At 41.0% G+C, this 27,666-nt stretch overlaps 1 protein-coding gene across 2 annotated transcripts; it reads left to right on the plus strand.

The window, feature by feature from the left end:
* The first annotated feature begins 824 nt into the window (after positions 1–824).
* On the plus strand, positions 825–6,814 carry SPRY1 (sprouty RTK signaling antagonist 1). 2 transcript variants are annotated; one of them, XM_061142308.1, is made up of 3 exons: positions 825–1,119; positions 1,479–1,775; positions 4,592–6,814. In XM_061142308.1, exon 3 carries the CDS (start codon positions 4,647–4,649, stop codon positions 5,604–5,606), a length of 960 nt encoding a protein of 319 aa, XP_060998291.1. In that variant the 5' UTR covers positions 825–1,119; positions 1,479–1,775; positions 4,592–4,646; the 3' UTR covers positions 5,607–6,814. The 2 variants fall into 2 exon arrangements, with proteins under 2 accessions (XP_060998291.1, XP_060998290.1); XM_061142307.1 differs by lacking the exons at positions 825–1,119; positions 1,479–1,775 and adding an exon at positions 2,413–2,805.
* The last annotated feature ends 20,852 nt before the right edge of the window (positions 6,815–27,666 follow it).

The following is a 27,666-nucleotide window of genomic DNA, read 5'->3' on the forward strand; positions in this document are numbered from 1 at the left end:
AGCCGGAGTGGGACTGCTCTGTAAGGCACGCAGTGGTTTGCAGAGTGATAGCCGCAGACACAACTCCCAGCCCTGGAAAAGGAGCAGCTACAGTTGCTGTAAATGTGCCTGAAAAGCAATTTCCAATCTTTGCTTTAGGTAAGAACTGTTTCCTTCCTTTCCTTCCGTAGACATTTTAAGGAAAGATCAGGTGAGAAATGTTGGCTTTTGCAAGGAACTGATTATTTCTTTGAACTCGCTTTAAATCTAAGATTACTGGTTGCATTTCAAATTACCAGTAGGATTCCCACTGCTAAAACGAATGCTCTTAAAGTAAATGCTACCACTAAAAGAAAAAGCAGGGTCCTTTTCCTCCCCACCCCCACAACCACCCCCCCACCCCCCAGCCGAGCAGTAACAAGTTTCAAGTCTGAAACAGTCGGATGTGTGAAAAACTGGGTGGGTTTTTTTTTTTTTTTTTTTTGCCAAAGAGGGGCTGGCATTCGGTGTGTGGACCAAATGCATGTTTGTTTAGGCATTGTTGGCGACCGAATCCCGAGAAGCAACTGTTTAAAACCTGAATTTCCCGTCTCTGTGTATTGATTTCCAATGCGCAGAGGCGTCGCTTGAACGTTGTTTGAACTCTTAGGCATTCCAAGGGGGCAAAAGCACTTCGGCAAAAACGTGCAAGACTGCATGTTACTTTGGTTCGCTGCTGACACGCCGACTGTGCGCCCGCCTGTCAATCACAGGGAGCAGCAACAGCCAGCACATGGGTGCGGGCGGCGGACGAGCTGGCGAGCGGCCCGCTCCGCTCCACTCTTCGCCCGGGCGGCGGAGCGCGCGGCCAGTCCAAGTGCCTGGAAAGAAAGGGAAATTAACGTGTTCTTATCTCTAATCGTTTGTAGCAGGCGTTTCGGCCGCGGAACAGGAGGGTCGGAGGACTGGGAGTGATCGCTACCCGGGAGAGGCTGACTGCCAGGACCGGAGTTCCCAGGGACGCCGTGCCCCCACTTGCCCGGCGTGCGGGATCGGGAAAGTGCCTGGACCTGCGCGGGGGCCGAGGGACGACGCCCCGCCTTCTCCCCGGAGGAGAACCCCCAAACCTCGCTCCCTTCACCACCGCCCCTAAAAAAGCGGGTAAAAACCAAAATCCCACCCACCCCCCACCCGCGGGGAGCGGCGGTCGGGCCTCTCAGGCGTGTACTCTCTGCGCGGCTCCGTGACTCGTCCGCGGACGCCGGTTCGAGCCCCGTCCCGGGCGCCGCGGAGCCTCAAACGTCCGTGACGTGGATTTTCACGCGTCAGGAGGCCGCCACTCCCGCCTTTCCCGCGAGGAGCGACTGGACCCTGAGGAGAACTCTGGTCCGAGCACAGCGGCGGGTCGGCCGGCCAGTCACGCGCTCCTCTCCCCGCCGCTCCGCAGCTCACTTTCCGGAGAGATCCGGAGAGCCCTCCTGAAGGGATTTTTTTTTTTTCTTTCCCCTGGCTCTTGGAAGGGGGCTACAGGAGAAGAGCCCCGGAGGTGGATGTTACTGGGCTGCGCGGCGCACGCGAGCTGTGAGAGGTCTGCGCCTGGCCGCGCCGAGTCTCCAGAGGATTGTCCCCCGCAGCCGGAAGGGGGCCGCGGGGAGCGCTCCTGCCCAGCGGCAGAGGCCGCGGGCCGACCAGCCGCAGCTCGGGCCATGCCTCCCCGTCCTCCCCGCCGCGGTTGATGCGGCGAGGGCACGCAGTCGCCCGCACCGGGACCCAGGCCGGGTTGCACTGCTTGGCCGCCCGCCCCCGCTTCGGCCTAGGTGAGTGTGGGGCGGCCGCCCTCGGGCCGCGGGGGCGGGAGGTGCACGGGCGGGGCGGGCCGGGCGGCAGGTGCGGGCCCCGGGGAGCGGCGTGGGGGCCTGGACCGCGCGAGGGGCAGGGAGCGTGGGGCCACCCCCTCTCGCGGCCCGGCCCGCCCGCGGGGCGCTCAGAGCTGCTCAACCCAGAGAGCGACCTTTCGCCTCCGCGCGGGACGGCGAGGCGGGATCCCCGGTCCTCAGTCGCCTGCAGCGGCGGCGCGGGGACCCGGGGTGTCCTCTCGGGGAAACCCCTCCACGCGAAAGATGCATTCGGGGAGGCTTGGGGCGGGGGGGGAGGGTCCCCGGGAGGAGGACCGCGGAGCTGCTCGGCGGGTGCCCGCGGCGGGCTTTCCGGATCCGAGGATCCCTCGGACGGGGGCCTCCCGAACGGCGTGTTCGCGCGCGAGTGCCAGAGCGGACCCCCGGGTCGCTGGGGACCCCCTGGGCCGATCGGCGCGCACCCGCGCGAGCTGCCACTTTATTCTTGTTGTGAGCGCGGCGGCGCGGCGGGGGCGGGAGAGGGCACTGCCACTTTAAAAGTGCGGAGGTCCGCCCTCCTGAGGTAATGGTAACCTCAGCCTCCTCCCCTCCGCCTGCCGGAGAGAGAGGGGAGAGAGAGGGAGCGAGAGAGAAAACTTGTTTTCATTCATAACTTTTTCCTTTTCCTTCCTCTCCGTCAACTATTTATTCTCCGCTCGTCTCAGCGCGGATTGCAGAGGGCGCAGCTCCACCGCGGGAACCGGCGATGTGGCGACACCGCTCCGCCGCCCCGGCCCCCGGCTCGCTGCGCCCCGGCTCTTTAGGAATCCGGCTTCTCCTTTAAAGTGTAGACAGATATTTATTTATAACCCTCCCTGCCTTGGGCTTGCTTTTTGGCGCCCGCATTCGCTCCGAAGGCTTTTCCTGATTTGTAAGCATCCTTGGTGGCATACGCCAAAAGGCTTTGGAAATCCACGGTGATCCTTAGAATGTGATGGGATTGTCCGAAAAGGTACTCGACTTCGATTCGGGACTTTCTTGGGGGAGAAGAGTTTGCCGAGAGCGTGTGAGCGTGTTTGGGGCTAGATCCAGGGCTGTCACTGCTGGAAAAGGGGCTGTGCTTCAGATCCGAGGTGGCTGACATTCTTTGCTTTTTCTCTTTATCTGGTGGCCTCTTTTACCGGCCAACAGGAACTTTGTTACAGCTAGCATTTAAGACTCAGATTAAAGTCGTGCCTTGTGCTTTTTCTACTCTCTTCAGATCCACGTTTTTTTCTTTCGCGTGGAGTCTGACCTACTACTTGTAGATACTCTTTGCTTTAGAAGCGCTGGGTTAGGAAGTGCTTTGAGAGGAGGAATGATACTGCAGTGTAACGATGCAATCTTTTTAACAGTCCTTAAGGACTTCAGGACTAAACCCAGCAGGTTGTGACCGTGTTCCTCGGGTACAGAGAAGGTAGAAGAAACTAGAAACTTGAGGCTCCGAGTTGGGAGAATGAGCAGGGGTAACGCCAAGAAGTTAACATGTAAGACTGTACAGGGCCATTCAGTGAAGTTAATAGATGAAATGGACTTCTTTCTGCCTTATTCCTGAAGCTGATGAGATTTGGCTCATGGTAGTGGAGAATAGGCATTTCTTCCTGTGCATTCTTGAACTGGATCAGATCTGTAGATTGTGGGAGGAATTTGTGTGAAAAATATTCTGGTTTACCATTTATGAGAACAAAAACGTTTTTATGTTTAATAGATGGTTTTATGAAGAATACATTATAAATTAGAAGTAATTTATCATTGGTATTGAAACAGATTTTTACCTGGATATTGCTATACTTTATTACAAGAAGTACATTGATTCAGAGTTGGCAGTGCTTTTGAAAATCAAGATCTGGCATGTAAATACAGATTTTTAAATTAGAGGAAATACAGATAATTAAAATGGCCAGGATTTCCCCCTGCTACTTTAAAGGCCAGACACTTATTTGTATGTGAAAGTTATCTTGTTATGTGAGTGGTCCTTATTTAAACTTAAAAAAAAAAAAAATCAAATGTGAATGGTCTTAACATTCACAGAACTGTACATTGAGTTTTGTGTGTGTGCTTTAGAGGCTATAAAACACCAAGAACTGTTGTGTTCGTCTGCATTCACTTTTACATCTTGTAGACTAATAGCACGAGCTAGGTTTAAAATTCTGGTTTCTACTGAAGATGACCTCTTAATTGGAGATTCCATTTCAGTTTGGAGTGTCTTTTTTTTTTTTAATGCATGAAGTATACCTTGACTAATTTCCTGAACACTAATCTAATGCTTATAACAGTAAACAGGTAACTAAAGACAACAGCACCATAGCCATTCTTAGTTTTTTTTTTTTTTTTAATGGATATTTTCTTTTATGGAAAATACCCAGAGTTTCTTTAGATGAGAGCTGTTTATTAGTGCTTATACTCAGTGTTCCCCACAAGGGCATACTCCATTTTGTTTGTTAGATTCACAAACAGGAAGACATTACTTCTTGATTCTGCTTTTTAAAAGTTGAAAAAACTTCCAGTTCTTATAGCATGGGGTCTCTTGCTTACATTCTTCTTCTATGATGTGGTCCTAAGCCTCTCTCAGAATTGGACTCTGGCCAGGACCCCAGCATCATTGTAATCCGCTGATGAGGGAGATCATTACCAGGTGGTTTAGGCAATTTGTGACTTGACAGGATTTCTCACCTCTTCCCCCCCCACCCCCCAAATGCTTCTAGTCATTTATTTTCTCTGTTTTTTGTTTTTTTTTTTCATCTTTGATTTCCTTTTAGGATTTCAGATGCATGCCAGGTTTCCATTGATTGCCAGAAATCAAGATCACTACACATGGATCCCCAAAATCAGCATGGCAGTGGCAGTTCATTAGTTGTGATCCAGCAGCCTGCATTGGATAACCGTCAGAGGCTAGACTATGAGAGAGAGATTCAGCCTGCTGCTATTTTGTCCTTAGACCAGATCAAGGCCATCAGAGGCAGCAATGAATACACAGAAGGGCCATCCGTGGTGAAAAGACCTGCTCCTCGAACCGCACCAAGACAAGAAAAGCATGAGAGGACTCACGAAATCATACCGATTAATGTGAATAACAACTATGAGCATAGACCTACCAGCCACCTGGGACATGCAGGACTCTCAAATAACACCAGAGGCCCCATACTGAGCAGATCAACCAGCACTGGAAGCGCAGCCAGTTCTGGGAGCAACAGCAGTGCCTCTTCCGAGCAGGGGCTGTTAGGAAGGTCCCCGCCAACCAGGCCCATCCCTGGTCACAGGTCTGAAAGGGCAATCCGGACCCAGCCCAAGCAACTGATTGTGGATGACTTAAAGGGTTCCTTGAAAGAGGACCTGACGCAGCACAAGTTCATTTGTGAACAGTGTGGGAAGTGCAAGTGTGGGGAATGCACAGCTCCCAGGACCCTGCCGTCCTGTCTGGCCTGTAACCGGCAGTGCCTTTGCTCGGCCGAGAGCATGGTGGAATACGGAACCTGCATGTGCTTGGTCAAGGGCATCTTCTACCACTGTTCCAATGACGATGAAGGGGATTCCTACTCGGATAATCCATGCTCCTGTTCACAGTCACAGTGCTGCTCTAGGTACCTGTGTATGGGAGCCATGTCTCTGTTTTTGCCTTGCTTACTTTGTTATCCTCCTGCCAAGGGATGCCTGAAGCTGTGCAAGGGGTGTTATGACTGGATCCATCGCCCAGGGTGCAGATGTAAGAACTCCAACACGGTCTATTGTAAGCTGGAGAGCTGCCCCTCCCGGGGTCTGGGTAAACCATCCTGATTTTTGGAGGTGGGTTGGACCTCCTGAACTTCTCTTGCTTTCAAGCTGTGGCTGTTAAAAAAGATGCTGTCAGATACTGGTTTTATTTTCTTTGCAGTTTTCCCCTGTTTCCCACCTTTCTCCCCTTCTTTCCAAGGTTTGGCTCATGGATTGTACTCTTCTCTAATGGATGGTCTTCGGTAAGAGTGGACTGTGAAATGCGTCTGGCTCCCCCTTATGACAAGAGCCTCTGCCATCCACTCGAGAGGGTATTGAGAGCCAGTGGGCTTTTGTGTAGCCTTTTTGTTCTGCAAGCAACTTTCCAAAGTTGTACACGTGAACATATCCACACATGTACACCCAGACTACAGTGATTTAGAGCTGTATTTGATTGGGTACTCTGGGAACAGGGAAATTGGTATTTAAAGAAGCAGCCGTTTAATTGCTTAAATAAGCTATATATTAAATCTGTCTCCAATTAGGGCTATCTTCATAGCATTGGACACTTAAGTAGCATGGGAGATCTGTTTTTGTTACAAGGTTAACATTTTCCTTTAACCACTGCCCTCTCCTCTCTCCTCAACCTTCTATCCCCTCAGTTTTGGCCTTATCTTATTTTAGAGATGCCAGGTTTTTTGTTTTTTTTCTGTGTAATTTTAGGTCTGCTTTACAATGTAAGTCTTCACATTGGAGATATATTGGTTGTATCTTGCTCATCCTTATTCAAGCTTTCATATTTGTGAAGGACTCGACTCCCTCCCTTCTGTACTCTTTGCTTTTCACCAAATTACTCTTGTCATTGAGGGCACTTGGATAACTGAAGTTGATATTTATATCTGATCAATCTATACATGTCACAGAACTATGCTGCCTGAAGTGATCTTGGCTCCTTAATGGTTTTTCGCCACTTGGTTAGTTAACAGCTGGATAGTTCTAATCTTTTCTGTTTCATTGCCTTAACCACAAATTGTGGTGCTTTTTGTATATTTTATGTATAAATCACAAAGTTGAATTCTGACTATTTTTAAGACAAAAGTCTGTTAAACTTTTTTATTGTAAAGAATATTTATTATGCGAATCTCTATTATTTTATGATATTTATTGCAAAAGACTGTTGAAATGTACTCATGTCTGAATATAACAAAATATCAATACGTAACGGAAAATAAGGTGACACGAAGAAAGTACATATGTTAACTATAATGCAGAAAATATATTAATTAATGAAACTGTCTGTTGATTTCTTCATTTATTAGCGTGTACTGTTGTGATTTTGTCATTTGCTTTGACTCTTTCTGCATGCATACCCATTTTCTTTCTTTCCCTTAATATACCAAATCTAGATGTAGGTGAGCTCAAATCTTGAACTAGATGTTTCCTGGAAGATTCATTAATCAAGATTATGTATTCCAAATTCTGTTTCAACAAATGCCCAAGTGAATCACTTTACAAAGTGAAGAAAGTTTTTTTGTGATTAATATTAACAATTCTGTCCCTCCTTTGGCTGTTTTGTAAGCAAGGGGTTTTGTGTATATCAATTTCTTGGAATGGGACATACCTGTATGTTTTAAATAATGTTTATCTTAACTCTTGGATTAGTCTGAATTTAATTTTCATCAGCAAAACTTAAAAAATTAGTTCTGTAGCCATACTAGCAGTCTCTGGCACTGTCACTTTAATAAAACATTATAGAATTTGAGAGTGCATCAAGGGGATAGTTAACATTATCAAAGAGCTGTTTTAAAAACATTCCAATCCTTTTCATTCCTTTAATAAGTATTTAATGTGCCCTGATCAAATAACATTGTGTCATGTCTCTTGGAATTAGAAATGTGAGGGTGTGAAACTTTGTATTAAAAAAGTACATGCTTTTAGTTTTTAGCCTGCTGAAGTCAGGACATAGAATCTTTGGGTCTGATAAAATTTTGTTCACGTGACTCCTCAGACTCAATTTCACTAACTCCTCTGAATGCCTAACTGATGTGTCAAACCTGAATAATCAGCATTTGAGAATATGATGTTGACATAATTTGAACCCAGGATTTAGGCTGTCAAAACTCTTATCCAGATTTTTTGTTTTGGTTGTTGTCTCTTACATGATTTGACTACTAGTTTTGGACTATTTATCCCTTGTAAATAGGCTTTGATTTTGTTTTAATTAAATAAGACATAAGTGATAGAAACTTTTAATGCATTTCCACCAAGCCACTCAACCTATTAGTCGGCATTGTGACATTTGGCTTAATCAAGTATTTTCTCTATGCTCTGAAAGCAGGAACATTTTTAAAATTTCATAATCTATGGTATTTTAAAATGTGAATTTGTTTCCTCTTGTGTTCAAGTTATGTGGTGATATCCCTGGTCCCTGAATATTGAATATTTCATTGAGATTTGGCTCCTTAATGAAACATATAAATAGACTCCTTCAAAATACTGTGTAACCTTTTTCTGTTATTTAGACCCTTCGTATAATCAGGAATTGGTGTAAGAGCTGTCTGTAGTTAAACTAACCAGACTAAGAAGCTATGGCTTTTATTGAAAGAAATTTATAACTTTTATGAGAATAAGGTATGTTGTGGAGTTTTAACTTCTGGCTATATGGGGAATACATTAAAATTATAATATTAAGATGGCAGTCTGCTGCTGCTAGGGTTCTGTATGCTGTAGGCTGTAGGGTTCTGGCATAATGTCAGGCCCATATTTGGAAATAGCAATATGTTAGGGGTTCAGACTTCTAACATGCTTGTCAGAGACAAAGAATAACACTTTGATTCAAAACTTCCTCCTTTGTGATTGTTTAAACCTAGAAGAAAAAAATATTAGGATGTGTTTTCGTCAGTGCTCATGAGTCCAATGTGTTTGAACCGAATACTGATGGTCATTTTAAAGTGCTGAGGCTTTGAAAGCATTAGCAGAGCTGACATTTCTTATGATACCCCTGCCATTTATTTGATACTGCTAAGTTAAAAATACCACATAGATAGATTAACCTTTCCCTTTTATTCCACAATTTTGTCCCTTTTCCTCAACTGCCAAAGCCTGACAGAATGAATATTTTTTAAGTAGTTCCTTTCCAGCATGTTTTCTGAGTGCTATTCTTTTCATTCAAAGAAGTTTTATTTGGATAATTTAATTGTGAATAAAACCAGTAGAGAATTTCTGTAATTGAGTAATTTCCTGTCAACAGTTTAATAAAATGTAATTCAGCAGAAAAATGGACTATGAAAAAGTAGATATACTTCTTTTTTGTGAAGGCTTGAGGTGAATCCTTAAATTATAATCTATGATAATTATTATATAGTTGCAAAACACAAATCATAGAACTTTCCAGTTATTACTAAGAAAAAAAATTAAAAACAGTGGTTTTTAAAGTTAAAGGAAATAAGTTAAAAACTAATCATGTTTTTACCCTAAAGTTAATATTGAAATCAAACTCAGGATTCATTTGCAGAAGATTGATTTAATTTTTGAAATTGTCTCCTTTTCCTGAATCTTCCCTTTTTTTGTTGAGTGATGTACTTCATGGTAGTTTTATGTATAACTCTTCAGCAAAAAGGCATAATCCCATTTTTAAACATTGAAAAATGGAAACAAAGAAAGAATGTCTAGACAGTTCTCGTCTTAAACTCTGCCCCACCTCCGACTGTATATATATTGCAAGAGAGTTTGGTATCATTTTTTAAACATGTTGAAGACAAAACTTTAAATCCCCCTTTGGCCAGTTGACAATTGGAGAACTGTTTTTTTCATTATTGCCCTCACTAGATAAGATGGCCATGAATTTAACTGACAAGTTTTTGATTCTTCTCATATTACCTCAGATTATTACCAAGCCATTTTGCTGCATGTATTGAACCCCTACCATGTGCATTATTCCATATGGAGAAGAATTCTAGAGCTAGAAATAGATATCAGAATATACTTTATGTTTCTCAACCATATATGAAAGTAAATAGGTCACTAGTTAAAAAGTTAAAAATCAGAAGTCTGTGTCATAGTTCAGAGCTTCTATCAGAAGGTATCTCCAGGGGAGGAGCTTGATATTCTTAATTTCAAAATCTCCTTGGGTGAGTTTATCAGGCAATTTTGTAATTGCTTGTTTAGCTTCATGTCGTCATCTTGAGAATCGAGAAACAAAGGCCTGGCTTAAATGTTCATGATAGCTAGCATAGAACCAGGACTCTTCAGATACAGGGTTTTCTTCATTTCTTAGCAGCAAGCCTGGTACCTTTATGTTGCACATTAGCCTTTACCATTTCTTTTAACCAGAAAGTGTTTGCTTCATAATTAATATATTTGATCATAACTTAGGAAATGGAATGTTTTTCTGCGTATATTATTTACACCTAGCTATCAGGAATATGTAGCAAATGACTTCATTGCCATGATTATTTTTCATATGTTATTATTAAAGTTAACAACTTCATTTGAAAACTGAGATTGTGTGCTTCCTCTGGCCAGGTTTATATGGTAATAATAGAACAAATTGATCTTGATCAGTTTGTAAAGGTAACAGTAACCTGGCATCTAGATTTAAGAACTTAAGTGATGGCTCTTAGCATTATTCTAGTTATATCAGAATTATAGTGATTCAAAAGCAGATTTAAATGTTCTATTTTGTACTGATAGAAAGATTGGTGTTAAAGTCAGATAGTTGAATCATACTAGGTATGCCAGTAACAGCAAAACCTAGAGACTGTTTTGAACTGGGCAATTTGGGAAAGCATACTAAAGCTTCTATCATTCACTAGCAAGTAGTCCAAGAGCTTGTTTTGATAAAATAATCATAGAATCATACTTCTAATGATAGAAACTTGGAGGTCATCTATTGCATCTTCTTTAGAGATGAGAAACAGGTTCACAGAGCTTACTTACCTTACTTAGTCACGATCTAGTTGCCAAACTAAACTTTATTAAAAAACTGCTCGCTGCATATGTACCTGTGTGACAGATTGGAAGAAAGGAGAGGTTGGTTGGGGGAACAAGACAAGAGTTTAAACCAAAATTTCAGGTTAATTTGTAAGTTATAAAATTTAACAAATTTGTGAAAGCACAATGGCCTAATAGTAGTGAATACTAATAGTAGTCCAAGCAGAGAAGTAAGTGCCTTATTTAGAAAGGAATCAGACAAAACTAGCTGAATAAATTTGATGTAAGAAAGTAAGGTGTATATTTGAGAAAACTGAGTTCCTGTTTGGCTAGCAGCAGTTCTCAACTTCATTTATGAGTAAAATAGCAACAAACAAAACCTGTGGCCTGGGTGGGGCTTTGGCTTTTGTTTATCTTACAAGCACCCCAGATGATTCTACAGCATAGCCACAGTCAAGAGGCTCTGAATTAAATTATAGGTACATGTAGAAGAATCACAGGTGATTAAAATGGCAGATATTAAAGTAGGAGGCCAATTAGAGAAGTATTAAGGGTCAGAACTAACTTGGAGGTTAATAGGAAGGGAAAGGAGGGATCAATGTGAGACATATATCTGAAGGACTTGGCAGTTATCTGTGGTTTTGAGATAGAGGAAAAAATTGAAAATGATACTGAGGTTTTTGGACCAAGGAGAATAGGCAAATGGTAGTTCTGTTGAAAGAGTTGGGTGGACTTAGTTTAGGAGGTATGTGGGGTGGGAAAGTTATGAGTCCTATTGGGATAAACTCTACAATGCTGGTGAGTTGCCAGAAGCTCACTGAGAAAAAAAAAGTAAAAAAAAGTCTAGAATTTTAGAGGAGGGTGAAGACCCATAACCCACATTGGGGTGATAGGGAATCTGTTGCATAGATTCCCAAGAGAAAGAATGAAATTAAAAACAGGCTTGGGATAAAACCTTGAAAGTGAAAAAGTGAAAGTGAAAGTCACTCAGTCATGTCCGACTCTTTGCGACCCCATGGACTATAGTCCATGGAATTCTCCAGGCCAGAATACTGCAGTGGGTAGCCTTACCCTTCTCCAGGGGATCTTCCCAACCCAGGGATCAAACTGAGGTCTCCCGCATTGCAGGCGGATTCTTTACCAGCTGAGCCTCAGACCCTGAGGAACATACCTACGTTTAGAGGGCAGGTGGGGCCCCTCCGGCCAGTAGAGAGGTGGTCAAAGAAGCACAGGCACGGAGAGATGGAACTGAATGCTCTGGACTGCTTTTCACTTCATCAGTTCCTCTTGACCACGCGTTAGCGGCCAAAGGAGACTTTGAAGATAGGAATTAGTAACAGTCAAAAACTGCAGACTCCCAGCTAAATTTGGTGGGTGGTGTTTAGGTGAAATTGTAATAAGAACCAGGTTGCATGGGGTTCATGGGTGGTAAGTACATGCAAGTAACAGCTTTAGACTATTCCAGAAGTCTTGAGATGATAGGAAAGTAACTCAAGCAGGTAACAAGCTGAGGACAATTTTTAGAATAAGGAAAACCTGCGCCTTTTTGTAGGCCTTTTTGTAGACGAGGAAGCACAATGAGGACACTTTAACCTTGGCAAGAATGGTTCTCCTAGAGGAAAGAATAAAAGATGAGCAGGAAGAAAAAGACACAGTGGAACTCTAAGAGGGAGAAGAGGGAAGTTGAAGAAGCACAGCAAGTGGAGGATGGTCTTCTCTTGAAAGTTAAGATGCTTAAAGGACTGAAAGTGGTTCCTGAGGGCAGTCTGGAACCGCTAGAGGTGGGGATGCTAACTTGTGGTCAATAGGAACTGATGAAGTGAAGAGCAGTGCAGAGAGCTCAGCTCACACTGAACCTGGAATTTTGGGGAGCCACTAAGCATTTTATTCAGATTTTATCAAGACATTGTCTGCAGCTGGTTAGAGGCTCGTTTAAGGCAGAGAACAAGAGACCGTTAAGAAATGGTGAATTTGAAAGAGGTCACAAATCTTAAGGTAGCGATCTGAATGTTTGCCGAAATGACTGGCCAGAAGAATTGGTTGAAGGTTCCAATGAGGATGAAATACAGACTTACAGAGAGTATGGAAATAGCAAAGGAGGACAGCTGAGAACAGAATTTTCAAATCAAGACCTTAGAAGGTAGTCTTTATACCACAACCTCAAATGCTGAGGGTATCTGGAGTTTCTCTGTGCTCAAAGGTAGCTGAGGTAGAAAGGAGATTTTTCCGAGTAAAGGATGAAGAGGAGGAAACTGAGGCCAATGTATTAGAAGAGTTGTTAATTTAGGTATTAAAATGCCAGAGGTGGAGAGGAAATTTTCGAGGCTGGTGTTTCTGTTTGGACATTTATGTTTTTGAACACTTTAACTTGTTTTTAGGCTAATGGATTATAAATGAAGTAATTAAGATCTGATAAAATATAAGACTTCTTAACAAGGAATGAGCTAGAGCAGTAGAATTTATTTTCAAATGGGCCGTGCTCCATTTATAGCACAAATGGTCTGTTAATAAAATCTGTTATTGAATAAAGGAAATATATCTTCATGAAAATTGATTGACCAGTCAATTCAGTCAAAATAATACACAGAGCCAAAAGGCCTTCTGCTTTCCACATTCTCTTCTTTAAGCTTTCGCACACTTCAAAGGCAAAGGGATTGGGTCCAAGACCTTAGTCCTGTCTGTTTCCCAGAGTCTGCATGTTGCAGATTTGCGATAGAAGCTGTGAGTGAATTTGATTCCTTAATAGAAATATATTTTATTCTTCTGGGCCACCCAGAATCTGCCTTCTACTCCAAATGCAGAGAGGCCTATCTTTGTAAAGAAAACTCATGATGTTAGAGGTATTTACAGACTATGTGGAGTTCTACTTTGTGGTTTATAAACTTGCTTTTGGAATTACCTGTAATTTCCTTTTTGTATCTGCCTTTGTCTATTTTTGGCTATTGCTTTTTAGTAGTTACCAGGAACAGAATCCAATTAGGGCAGATTAAAAAAAAAAAAAAAGTGAAACTAAATTTATCAATAAATATTTGTTTTGATTGCCTTGCTAGATTTATTCATAAAACTTCAGAGAAGGAAAGATGCTTAGTTGAATGACCAAACTGAAACTCTGTTTTTGCAGGGTTTTTGATACTATTTCAAATGTCACAAGATTGGCAATTTTTGAGAGAAAATAAGAATTGCCTGGCTCTGTCAAACATTTAATCACTTATTTAACAATATTTTTGATGCTGAGGATCCCCGTCTTTGACTAGCAATGCAAAGTTTTAACCATGTGATTGGTGTTATTATATCAGTTGGTAACTGAGGCTGTGGAGGCAGCCACATCTGTCTGCAAGTCAGGAAAGGCTTCATAGAGAAGATATGAAAGATGAGTAGCAATTCATCAGGCAGACAAGGGAGAGAAAAAGCATTTCAGATCAATATAAAGGCATGTTAGTGGGAATGATCATGGCATGATGGCAAGTAAATCAGAATGTTTGGAAAGTAAGGTGTCCGTGGGAAAGATAGGAGCCAGTCATGGAAAGTGTGGACGTCAAGTTGAAAAGCTTGAGCTCTATCTTGTGAGTGAGAAGGAGTCACAGAGAGGCCCGATTATAAACAAGAGAGTGACATGAGCAGATTAGACTTTCAGAAAGATTCTTCGGGCAGCCTTGTGGAGGATAGACTGGAATGGAAGAGGGAATCCAGCTAGGTCATTAAATATGATGATCAAGATGATTAGTGTGACTGGGACAATGGAGACTGAAAGGAAGGACAGGTTTGAGATGACTGGTAGGTTGAAAAAGAGGAGTGAAGACGGATATAGATGACTCATCACAGGACCAACTCATAACTGGTCCATGACTGGTTTTTAACTGCTAACATAGGCAGAGAGAATATTTGTACAAATAAAATGCAGAAGGAGACCAAAATTTTCTACACTGAACATTCCACTAATTGTACAGATTTGGGAATGATTTTTTTCCGCCTACAGCACATCTCTCCCAGAACAGTTAATGAGTGATGAAGTGGACCAAAGGCAGGAAGCCAGAAAGCAGAGAAGAGAATCAAAGGCTTTGCAAATCAAACAAACTAAATTATTAATTCTTTCTTCCACCCTGGCTCCCCACACAGAGTTCACTATGTATCACTCAGAAAAGTGAGTTATATACAATATTTGAACTTTGTTGTCAGAAATACCAAATTCCAAAATAGAAAATTCAGCAAGTCAACCATTTTCTCCCAATTATCTAAAAACATTAACTCTTCCTACTCCCTCCCACTCAATCCCAACACACCCTGGCCCAGGCATTAAATTTTAAATCACTGGAGTATCTTCAAAAAATAATGCTTGTAACTTCAGGGTCCTGATTTTCCTTATTCCCTATATTTTTCTCTGTTGGTCAAAGTGAGAAATGGTAATGGCGATAGTGGACAAAGGAAGAAGAGTGGTTAGGGAATATGTTTATTAGATGATTGGGAATAGGATTAGAGAAGCCACTCAAAGTCAAATCTGGAAGGACCTTAACGTCTACATAGTTCCTTTCCTTCATTCATTCAAAAGTAGACATTTGAACCCTGGAGAGATGAAATGATTTACCCAAGGATAAACTGCTAGTAGGAAGTAGAGCCAGCTGAATGAGAAAAAGATGTGAAAACTGCATTTAAAAGTCCTATGCTGTTTCCATTATGTAGACCTTATCTATACTTGAAGACTTGGAGTTTAATTTATTAAAGAATCCTCCTGCCGATGCAGGAGATGCAGATTCGATCCCTGGGTCAGGAAGATCCTCTGGAGGAGGGCTTGGCAACCCACTCCAGTAGTCTTGCCTGGAAAATCCCATGGACAGAGGAGCCTGGTGGGCTGCAGTCCATGGGGCACAGAGTAAACCGTAACAACAGGCCAAGTTAGTAAAATCCAGATTCTTGCAGAAGTTATACCAAAAAAAGGACAAAACAATTTGGGGATTGAAATTGGTCATTTTTCTTTTTTTCCTGTAGTTTGAATTGCTTATAAGTGAGAGTATTGGAGTTAAACATTTTCTACATTTTATAGGTGGTATGTGGCACATGTAGAGACTTGGAAATGGTTTTTTGAGAAGTGATCATTATAAAGCAGAACAACTTGAATTTGAGGGAGGTTGGCATTGCTTGATTTCAAAAGTTTAGTTAAAAAAAAGTCAAGTGTGTAAAGTCCACATTTGTTCATGTCCTGTGTAGATAATGGGATTTTTTTTTTTTTTTCCTCCTTGGCACTGGAATAGGTATCATATAGTGCCTTAATTTCTTAAGTAAAAACTTCAACTAGGAGGAATCTCTTAACCCTTAGGGAAAATATGCTTCATATGGTTTGTAAAATCTGGTGAATTTTGGAAAGAAGAAAAGCAGGCAGTACTCTTGAAAAAAAAAAAAAAAAAAGTTCTGCTTGAACTTGCCTTTCTTGAAAAAAACAAAACCCAACATTCTTTCATAAAGCATTTTTTTTCCAAAAGTATTTGCCCTTGAGCATTTTTTCCTACTTACCCATGCTTATCTTTCAAAACAAACATTTATTCCTTTCTACTATAGAGTGTGAGGAAGTTCCTTTGAGGTTATGCCCTACAAACATATCCAAGCAGTAACTGTCACCTCCTTCCTATGGCACAACACGTGACTAACTCAACCGCAGGCCGCTCTGAGCAGAGGGCGGTGATTTCACGACGGGGGCTGTTCATATGTTACCTATGGGACCGTTTCTCAAGGGGAAAAAACACAGAACTGTATTTTTGTGTTCAAATAAAATTTTGGGTCCTTTTGACCCAATGGAAAATGTGTGTCTGCTGGTGACTGCCAAGTTGGAATATGATGATTTACACTTGGAAACATTTGTGTCATTTATCATATGATGTTACTGGCCTACAGCATGACTCCATAACAAATAACTGTATTAAAAATTAATCTTTTCCAGTTCATCAGACTGTATGTCTCTTGGAAGCCCCATGTTTTCTCTTTCCCTTTTGCCCTATCCTCTTTTCCTCTCATCACCCTTTACATTAACTATAGGATTAAGTTAAAATGCATGCACTAAGTATTTGTGGCTGGGCTTTCAGACTCCCAAACTGCCCTTCTGCCCTTCTTTCCTGCAACATAAATCTTCTATCCAGTGGAATTGGTTCACTCTCTGTTCTTGAAAAAAAAAAGTGAAAGTGTCAGTTGCTCAGTTGTGTCCAACTCGCTGTGACCCCATGGACTGTAGCCTGCCAGGCTCTTCTGTCCAAGGAATTCTCCAGACAATAATACTGAAGTGAGTAGCCATTCCCTTCTCCAGGGGATCTTCCTGACCCAGGGATTGAACCTTTGTCTCCTGAATTGGAGGTGGATTCTTCACCATCTTAGTCACTCAGGAAGCCTCTACTCTTTTATAATTAGGTTTAAATCCTATTTCTCTGACTAAATAATCTCTCCTAGATATTCTATAGAAACATCATTGTGTAAAAGGGTCATTACTTTTAATGTTTACAGTGTTAAAAAAGAGGCAAAACTTTACCACTGCCTTCTTAAAGTTCCTGTTGGGCCTGAGAATTAATCGACATCAGATGGATTAACAGGGGAAAAGCATACAGATTTTTACATGTGCCTGTGAACCCCATAGGAAGATGAAGACCCAGGGATGTAGCCAAGCCTAAGCATTCATACTGTGGTTGAACAAAGAGAGACAGTTACAGAAAAGCAACTAAAATATATGAACGGTAAAGGAAGTTGAGATATTTTAACAAGGTCTGTTTGTACAGAGTTCTCTCGGCCTCCACCCTCCATCTCTGGTGATAAGAATGTTCTTCTCCTCCTGGTACAGTGAGGGAATCCCTCATATGTGAGTTTTATCTCCTGCTTCCAGAAAGAAAAGAGGAGGCCACAGCCCCCTCTTGTACCTGCTGTTTTTCAGTGCTTCTAGCTCAATATAATCCTTACACTAAGGCGGCATATATTGGGGTGGCATTGTCTGCCCCTGTTCAAAGTTTATGTCCTGTCTCTCCTTTGATATTGTAATTCTTTGAGGTTATGTTGTAGATTCACCTGTACCCCAAAGGTGCTTTGTCCATAGTAGGCGCTGAGTACGTATTTGTTGATATATTTTCCTGCATTTTACAATTGAGTCATAAGAACTCATATGTGGATCTTGTTTTTCTGACCAGCGGAATGTTTACTACATTAATAAAATATATACTCTGATATGGTCTGTAATCTGCTTTAAGCCATTTTAGTCTTGCATATTCTAACAAATAGGGCTTCCACCTTTACTGGTGGTTCAGCGGTAAACAATCTGCTTGTAATGCAGATCCTGTGTTCGATCCCTGAGTCGGAAGATCCCCTGGAGAAGGAAATGGCAACCCACTCCATTATTCTTGCCTGGAGAATCCCATGGACAGAGGAGCCTGGTGGGCTACAGTCCATGGGCTCACAAAGAATTGGGACACGACTGACCTCATACTGAGTTGACTTGAGGGTCCTGGAGGAGGTAAGAGCCCTGCTCAGCTTCCTAGGGGCTGATATTCTTTCTGCTAGATACGGAACTTCTCGTTCAATTTGCATAGGCACAAAACTCTTCAAAATGTCCCTTTTTTCACATGTATAATGGCTATGCTATATATGTTTTTGGAAGCTCCAATACTTTGACCACCTGATGGGAAGAAACAACTCATTGGAAAAGCCCCTGATGCTGGGAAAAATTGAGGGCAAGAGGAGAAGGGGATGACAGAGGATGAGATGGTTGGATGGCATCATCAACTCAATGGACATGAATTTGAGCAAACTCCGGGAGATAGTGAAGGACAGGGAAGCCTGGCCTGCTGCAGTCCATGGGTTTGCAAAGAGTCAGACATGACTGAGTGACTGAACAACAATATATTTTCGAAGATCTATGATAATACCATATAACCTATCACTCAGTTAAAACATTGTTTTTACTAAATACAGTAATATCTCAAATTGTACATGGCACATAATATTTTTGTGAGTACCTAGGCATACAAACTTTTGGTATTTCAACAAACTCGTGAGTTAAGGAGGGACTGAATTGTTCACCTAATTTTATAGGTAAGGAAGTTTGACTTAGGGAGGAAATACGATTTTCCAGCTTCTTGATAAAGTTAAGACTAGAACATAACATCCCTGACTCTGTTAGTTCATTCTATGACCTTTCTGATGCGGTGGTCGGTGGTTGAGTTGCTAAATCGTGTCCGACCTGTGGTGACCCAAGGACGAAAGAGCAGATAAAACCAAGGAGGGTCTTGGAATGCAGGAACAGAAAAACCAGGCCCTTATTGTTCTTCCCTCTCCCATGTTGTAACTATTCATGGAACAGTATAAACTGTCTCCCCTCCTACCCCATAGGGAGAAGGTATTTGCCCTACTCTCCCCCCACCCAGTATCCGTGCCTCATCCAATCAGCAAATGACCCGCAAGACCCCTATCCCACTCCTCCGTACCCTGGGTGTAAAAGTGGACTAAGGACCCCTGTTTAATTTCAGTTCTCCCTTGAGCTGGCCCGCTGTTCTAACAGCGTCTCTAATAAACTTTATTCTCCTCTCATTCTGCCTCACGTCTGGAAATTCTTTTCCAACCTGTGCCCGGACCACGACACAACTCTTTGCAACCTCATGGATGTAGCCCATCAGGGCCCTCTGTCTGTGGGATATTCCAGGTAAAAACAGTGGAGTAGGTTGCCATTCCCTTCTCCAGGGAATCTTCCTGACCCAGGAGTCGAACCTGAGTCTCCTGCACTGTAGGCGGATTCTTTACCACTGAGCCACCAGGGAAGCCCCAGCCTTTCTGATAACCATTAAGAAAGAACAAGTGGGCGTGCCACACCAGCCGATGAGGCATCCGTGTTCTGCTCTTGACTTGAACTGTGGTGAAGCGTCCAGTTAAAAAAAAATCACTAATTTTATCCTTGAATTTTACATGGAGTCTCATTCTAAATTGTGCTGTGCTTTATGAAAGATAATCTGACCAATTTCTTAGTCGCATTTCATTCCCAAGGTTTAGAAAAAAATGTTTTTGCATTTACAAGGAATATATATAGCCCAAGTGCAAAATTTTAAGTGCTTTGGATTTTGATTATTTTAGAATACTAGTTTACCACAACTCAGCTGTCTGTAGTGAACCCTTGGCCTCTGATTACATTGTCCCCCTCCTACTCTATCCCTGCTCAAATGATTAAGTGGAAAGGATTCTAATTATGTAATCTCATTTTGGGGAAAACTGGGAAGAGTAGGTAGAAACCTAAATGATGCATGTCAGAGCTAGGAAACTGGAGCCAGCTCTCATGGTACTCTAATTAAAACTTTTATTTCTGCAGATTTATTCTGGGGTCCTTGCTGAACAGATCTGCCCTGGGTTTCTGCTGGTGAGTTTTTCAGCAGGAATGCAGCCTTTGTTTCTTTGAATAGTTGAGTGCAGATTAGTGGTATGCCAATTTCCTGTGGCCTTTCAGAGCTGCAATTTGAGCCCTGTTTGCTCCTGGCCCTTGCACAGCGGAAAACAATGGGTGACTTCTTTTAGGTTTCACTTCAGGGCTCTTAGAAACAGGGGAAGTGGCTAAAGCCCTACTTTACAGGTAATTAACAATAGATAATGTTTGCTCTGCATTTTTTAGAGCCGATAAAAGGTAGAAGAACATATTCAGCTCCTGATTTAGACACTGTGCAGTGGTTTTACGGATACAAAAGCTGTCTTAGCATCAACAAGGTGGCATTGAAATCTGGGTCACATATATGACTGAGCACAAAACTTTTAAAAAATAGAAGAAAAAGGAATAATTTTAAAACACTGACAGGTAAGTAAGAAAGCACTCCTTAGAGATACTAAAAGAAACTGTCACTTTAAACCACGCATTTTAGTTAAGGGTGCTTTTATTATATCCATGTCTATTTTATGAGGTGAACAGTTTTCATCACTTGTTGATACTTATTCAAGACAATTTTTTATGTTTTATAAATTCAACTCTAGAATCCACCTGCTTGTTTAAAATAACGTCAGCTGAGAAGTTTTTACTTGCCATCACGTTTAATCATTAACATAAGACCGTCTTATGAAATGGTCTTAGCTGCCTAATATGTTGTAGAAAACAGTGTATTTTACCCTTTATTATATGTTTGGTAGTCATGGGTTTTTTTATTTTAATACTCTACTCTGAATAAATAGTATTTTTTTAAGATTACCCTTCTCCCTGAAACGTATTATATCTACCTCGTGACAAAGTAAGTTTGTAGCTGTGTTGACAGACTAATTGATTTATTCAATCTTCAACAGTTATAAATATCTACTCTGCCCTCACATATTGGCAGAAGCATTAAGGATAAAAAAGACAGTGGGGGCCCTGTCCTTAAGGCGATTATGGCCTTCTCTTTCCCAGCATTGTTGCCTAAAGAAGGTTGAGGCTTCTCTTTGGGGAAAAAAAAAAAATCTCAATTTTAATACTTAAACTTTATAATTGTGATGTGTGGACAGCATTCTTGATAAAAATCTAAAGACTGGGTCATGTCTGAGATCCCCCAGTAGCTTATTTTTAGAGTGAACATAACTCCAAACCCAAACTCAGTGACTTTTTGTTCCAAGCCAGCTCTAGCTACAACATGAAAATGTCACCTTACTCATCTGCTCTTTAGAGATGATGAATATGGAGAAGTGGCTTTAGTAGAGAATTTATATACCATTTAAAACCAGAGCAGCTCTTTCTAAGTGTGTTTAGACACCCTGGAGAACAGTGTTTAAGTACAGAGGTGTACAAAGGTGAAGGAGCCCTACATCAATTAATTAGTCAGTCCAGACTTGCTGAACGCCCAGACCGTGTGCAGACTGTGCCAGGGGTGTGGGTTTAAGGAAAAAGTCTAAGCTCTTGATCTCCACTAAGAGCTGGATCAGGAGGCTGACCTGGCAACCGGAAATAGGAAAGCGCTTAAATCCTCTTTTCTGCTGATAAAAGTAACATGTGTTTATTGTAACACCGTTTTTTGAAAATTTAGAAAAAGAAAAAGGCAGAAAACAAAAACCACGCACAATCCTGCTACCCATTTCTTAGTTAAAAGGGATTTTAACAGTTCTCTGCATATTCTTGTCTCCTATTTTCTTTACCTTCTAAAAAAAAAAAAAAAGTTAGAAGTAGACACATGCCTCTACTGATCTCCCTTTATTATCTTCTATTGCTCACTGAATCTTTTAGACCAGAGGCATTGGTTCCAAAATATGGTATAGATCAGAGCAGTGTTTCAGAAAATAGTCCCTCTGAAATGAACCAAAATTTGTTTTTTACTTTATTTACTTCCCTCCTTTCTGTCTCCTTAGTGAAGTGGAGCCCTTTTTAGAGAGTTGAGGAGAAAAGCTCAGCTTGTCCTTTTCAGCTTTCCAGCTCTTACTCAGAGCTACACATGTTTATTGGAGGAAAACTAAGATACTCTATAAGATAAGCAAAAGAGAACTAAGACAATTGGGGTTGCCAGGGAAGGGTAAAGGCTCAGTAGCAGAAATACAGGATTCTTATTTAAAATAAACTGTAATTAATTTGATATTGCCAATAACTACAGCAAGATAATCTTGTAAAGAAAGGACTTTTTAAAAAAAAATCAAGCGCAGCTTTGCTGTGAGAGCTAGGTTGCTGTCCCTTCTCTTCCCCATCTCCCGCTTTTTATGTTAGTCACGTTAACGGGACTAATAGTTTACCTTAAGAAACTGTCTCTAAAGACTAATGCTCATCATTTTCCCCATGGTGATCGGCTTCGAATTATGTAACCAACTTTATTATCACTGTCATTAAAATCAGTCTATATTTCATTCCGGTTGTGTAGGAAGTGATTACTTAAAGTATCCATTTAAAGTATGACTTAATGTTTAGATAGTGAACTTGTATGTTTATCATGTCAAAGCCTCAGAGAAATATTTGTTTTCCTTAAGTGCTCTAAAGGACTGCCCCGTCGCACACAGTTGTGTACACCCACAAAGTTATCAATATAAAAATAGTACTGCCATAATGGCACTGTTGGAAGGTTCAAGTTCAATTATTCTTTTCTTCCACAGATGGAAGGTCTTTTTGGAGTTGTAAGCAAGGTGGATTTCTTCAGTGTACATCAGTCTCATACTAGAAGGCTGACATGTTTCATTTTCCATGATGAAAGAACTCGTTTGCTGAGACAGCTGATGCCCTTAGGAAGAAGTGACGACCCTATTTTGATTTTATTTAATTAACCTTTTACAATGACTCCTAGATAGGTCAAGTGTTTTGCCAAAAATTCAGGTATTTGAAGGCAGCGGTGAGCTCACTCAATTTCTCTGTTTTAAACAGAGTGCTTTTGATGGCTTACTAGACACGACATCACAGTTTCCTGTTTCATATTTGAGTTAAGCAGAGTTAGAGAAAACCATTTGCCCTAAGCTTTGAAACTCTAGGGACAAAAACCCCCTGACCAGAAGCTTCAGAAGCACAGTAACTTTTTAAAGTTGTAATAGTATTAAAACCACAATACTGATGAACCAAAGGAATATACAACCTCCCTCCTGCCTGCCCTCCAAAAAGAAGGGTAAAAGTTAAAACAGAGTATTGAATAATGCAAATGATTAATTAAGCTGTTCACTTTTAAAGGTTCCCAGCTTTAAAAAAAATTTTTTTTCCTTCTTCCTAAACACAGGTAGCCTAGCACTCTACATGTTGGCAAATTTGTTTTGTGTTCTCAGTTGAAAAGGGGACATTTAAGGGAGAGGCAAGGTTTTCAGGCTCAGTAAATCACTTGGAATTAGAATTTAGTGCTGATGGTGGCTACAGGACTGAAGTGTTTAATAGTGTGGTAAATAAAGAAAAATTAATGAATCTCTTCTGCTCCTTGAAGAATAAAAAAAAAATTGGCATTATGTATTGCTCTTGTGCAATTACTTATAATTATTTTATGATACAGAAAAAAGCTAAAAAGGAACATATTACGGAAAACTAGACACTTGAGAAACCTGCATAAATCACTGGTGAAACTTAAGATTGCTAGAGAGGAAGTTCTACTACGTGACAAATTAAAGTTATAAAGTATGATTATTTTAAAAGACAGAATACAATAATTTTCAGTAATTGGGCAATTCAGCAAAAATGTTTTGCAAGCCCAACCTGTTCACATCCATAAAAAGGAATTAAAATGCACTAAATTCTCTTAGAGAAGCAAATTGAAATACTGAGTCTCTGGAGAAGAAAATGATTATTTCCTGGGATGGGGATGAGCGAGCAAGCACGAGCAGGGAAGGCAGAGGGCCTGGTTCGGAGATCCTGGTGTCAAACAAGACAAACTATTGCCTCCAGTTTGGTCTCTTCTTTTTTCCTCTTAATTACAGGAGCAAAAGATTTTCAGGGTGGGGTTGAGGAGGGAAATCACAGTTTCAGCACTAGTAACCTCCTTGCTCTATATTTCATATATTACCACTTTTAAGAGGTCAAAGTTCTCTTTCTCTTCTGGGATTTTTCCTTGTATGAAGTGCAAAATGACTAGGCACTTTCCCTTTTTCACATAGGAGCCCAGGTCACAAAGTGGAATCCTAGGCTGGGGTCCTTGCATTTCAGTTCTTACTGCCAAATATGGCATTTAAACTCTTTGCTTATTTTGTGATTGACTTCTCCTCAATGAAAGGTTACTAGCATTTCTCTGTAATCTCCATTTCTTGAACTTTTAGTTTGGAAGATATACATTTATTCTTATACATGTTAATAAAAGCATTATTGTACAGTGGTAGTAGATAGAGTGTGGAATGTGAGTTTGCTAAAAAGACGAACAGCAGTTTTTCTGGGATTCTTGGCTTTTCTGTCACGAAATATGGAAAAATAAACTTACTTACTGTCTTAGTCCATTTGGGTTGGTATAACCAAATATCATGGATTAGGTACCCTATAAACAACAGAAATTTATTTCTTAGAGTTCCAGAGTATAGGAAGTCCAAGATCAAGATACTGGCAGATGCAATGTCTGATGAGGACTTCTTCCAGAAGGCCACCTTCTCCTTGTGTCCTCACGTGGTGGGAGGGGTGAGGGAGTTCTCCGGAATCTCCTTTACAGGGTCACTTACTAATCTCATTCATGAGGATTCCACCTTTATGACTAAATCACCTCCCAAGGGCCTTACCTCCAGTTATCATTTTGCATATTAGGCCTCCATATGTGAACCTTAGGGGCACATAAACTTTCAGTCCACAGCAGTAAGTGTGCATTTAACTTTATAAGGAACTGCCAAACTTTTCCAAAGTGCTATATCATTTGGAAATGGTAACCCACTCCAGTGTTCTTGCCTGGAGAATCCCAGGGACGGGGGAGCCTGGTGGGCTGCCGTCTATGGGGTCGCACAGAGTCGGACACGACTGAAGTGACTTAGCAGCAGCATATCATTTTTGCTTTCCCACTAGCAGTACATGTGAATTCCTATTGCTCTGCATCCTTGTCAGCATCTGATTGTCTACAAATTGTACCTTTTCTCATTTTCTAACATTCTTCAGGAGTTGTTCTCCCGTACAATCTCGCCTATTCTTTCAGAGGGTTTTGCATAGGGAAGGTAGATGCTTGTGCCCTGTCTCCATCTTGATCTAATTTTCCATACGTGGTTTAGCCTGGTCTTTTTCACCTACTTTGTAAAAACTTATTTTTCCAGAGACCTCCTATCACTGTCCTATCAATATGTAAGTCACTTCACTTATTTTTTTCTCATTTAATTGCGACCACAGTACAAGACTGTTTTTATGGAGGTCTTTCCTATTTGGGAAGAATTTTTGGAAGGCCTTATTCAGTTCTTTGCATTAGTTTTCTCTTGTCCAACAGATCCCAAAGCATATTGTTTTCTGACATCCATACATGATTGATAGATTTTAAACATTATCTTAACACATGTTGCTGATATTTTGCGAATACATCCTCTAGACTTTCACACAACATGTGCAAAACATTTGTACAACATAGTGCAGCATGATGTTTGAAGGCACTATTTTCGTACCACATTAAAAGAACTAGGTATTTTTGTTTCTGATTTCTTTGACCTTTCCTTTCACAAACTCCCTTTCCAGAAACTACAGTTTCTTTCTAAACCTTAAAATGCTCAGCTTTTTTCCTTAGGCATTAATCTTATCAGAGAGAGGCCTTGAAGTAATATCCTAGCACATGTGCAGACTCAGAAAGGGCATCTGTCCTTTGCCTCCTGGATGCTCTGTTGCTGCTTTTGTTTAATCTTTAAACTGTACTGTCTAGCAGTGGACTACCATCTGATTGAGGTCCAGGGTGGAAAACAGTGGGCTCACATTAACAGTAAGGTAGGGCTTATCTCCTAGCAACTCTGAGTAGCTAAGATAAAAGTTCACTTTGAAGAGTACCAACCAGTGTGAAAGTTAATTTGCATATAATGGCTCAAAATTATCCATTTACTCTGTTGGAAGCTTTGCCTTCCACTTTTAAATGAGTTTTACTACTTTTCAAATTTTATTTTCATATTCATTGCTAGGTATTCATTTTCCTGGGAATGGTGAGTGAAAACCTAAGAGGTAGTCAGGATTCTCTTTTTTGGTGCTTACTCTCTTTTCAATTTTTTTTTTTTTTAAACAGAACTCAATAGCTGCCATCTGATTTAAAAACAAAAAAATCTGGTTTAATCTTATGATGGTTTTATGGTTTAATCTTATGCTTGTTGTTCCAGAGGTTTACTTTAATGTGTTTAAACACTGTCTTTTTCTAAAAAGGTATTTTTGAGTCAGCTAAAAAAAAAAAAACAAAAAGAAAAAAAATAGAGAATTGTTAGTAAAAGAGAAATAAGAGAATCAGGGTTAAAAAGCAGAAAAAAAAAAGAAAGAAAAGAAAAGAGGATGACTACAAAATCAAGCAGTTAATAGATTTGATATGTTTGAGCTTCTAATATGATCCAAAATTTCCTGCCAGACTAGAAGAAGAAATAAAACTATTGTAGTATGAGGTTCTTGAGATTTTTAAGAATTATAGGAAATTCTCATGGGAGACAATTTTTGCCCCCCCCGCCCCCCCAACACTAAGCTTTAAAAGGCAATACTCACCCAGAGCTTATGTAGAAGGAATTGAATTTTGGGAATGGACAGTATCCTCAAAAAAGGTAGAAAGAGTATGTGTGGTTATTTCTCATAGCAAACTTCACTAAAAGTCAGTGATATAAAACTAAGCCATATTTTGGTGAAAGGAACTGTTTCTTCCCCTCCAGGGAATTTACAAGGACCTAAGCTTTATTAACTTAACGTCAAAGCCTTTGACTGTGTGGATCACAACAAACTGGAAAATTCTTAAAGAGATGGGAATACCAGACCACCTGACCTGCCTCCTAAGAAATCTGTGTGCAGGTCAAGAAGCAACAGTTAGAACTGTACATGGGACAACAGACAGGTTCCAAATCAGGAAAGGAATACATCAAGGCTGTGTATTGTCACCGTGCTCATTTAACTTACAAGCAGAGTACATCATGAGAAATGCTGGGCTGGATGAAGCACAAGCTGGAATCAAGATTGCCGGGAGAAATATCAATAACCTCAGATATGCAGATGACACCACCCTTATGGCAGAAAGTGAAGAAGAACTAAAGAGCCTCTTGATGAAAGTGAAAGAGGACAGTGAAAAAGTCGGCTTAAAACTCAACATTCAGAAAACTAAGATAATGGCATCTTAGTGATCATGGTCCCATCACTTCATGGCAAATAGATGGGGAAACAATGGAAACAGTGACAGATTTTATTTTGTTGGGCTCCAAAATCATGGCAGATGGTGACTGCAGCCATGAAATTAAAAGACACTTGCTCCTTAGAAGAAAAGTTATGACCAACCTAGACAGCATATTAAAAGGCAGAGACATTACTTTGCTGACAAAGGTCCGTCTAGTCAAAGCTATGGTTTTTCCAGTAGTCATGTATGGATGTAAGAGTTGGACTGTAAAGAAAGCTGAGCACCAAAGAATTGACACTTTTGAACTGTGGTGTTGGAGAAGACTCTTGAGAGGCCCTTGGACTGCAAAGAGATCTAACCAGTCCATCCTAAAGGAAATCAGTTCTGAATATGCATTGGAAGGACTGATGTTGAAGCTGAAGCTCCAATACTTTGGCCACCTGATGTGAAGAACTGACTCATTTGAAAAGACCCTGATGCTGGGAAAGATTGAAGACAGGAGGAGAAGGGGACAACAGAATATGAGATGGTTGGATGGCATCACCGACTCAATGAATATAAGTTTGAGC

The sequence above is a fragment of the Dama dama genome, chromosome 5, assembly GCF_033118175.1.
Source record: "Dama dama isolate Ldn47 chromosome 5, ASM3311817v1, whole genome shotgun sequence".
Taxonomy (NCBI): domain Eukaryota; kingdom Metazoa; phylum Chordata; class Mammalia; order Artiodactyla; family Cervidae; genus Dama; species Dama dama.

Bases quoted from the DNA above. Each gene is read 5' to 3' on its own strand.
- SPRY1 (XM_061142308.1), top strand. From the start codon at position 4,647: ATGGATCCCCAAAATCAGCATGGCAGTGGCAGTTCATTAGTTGTGATC.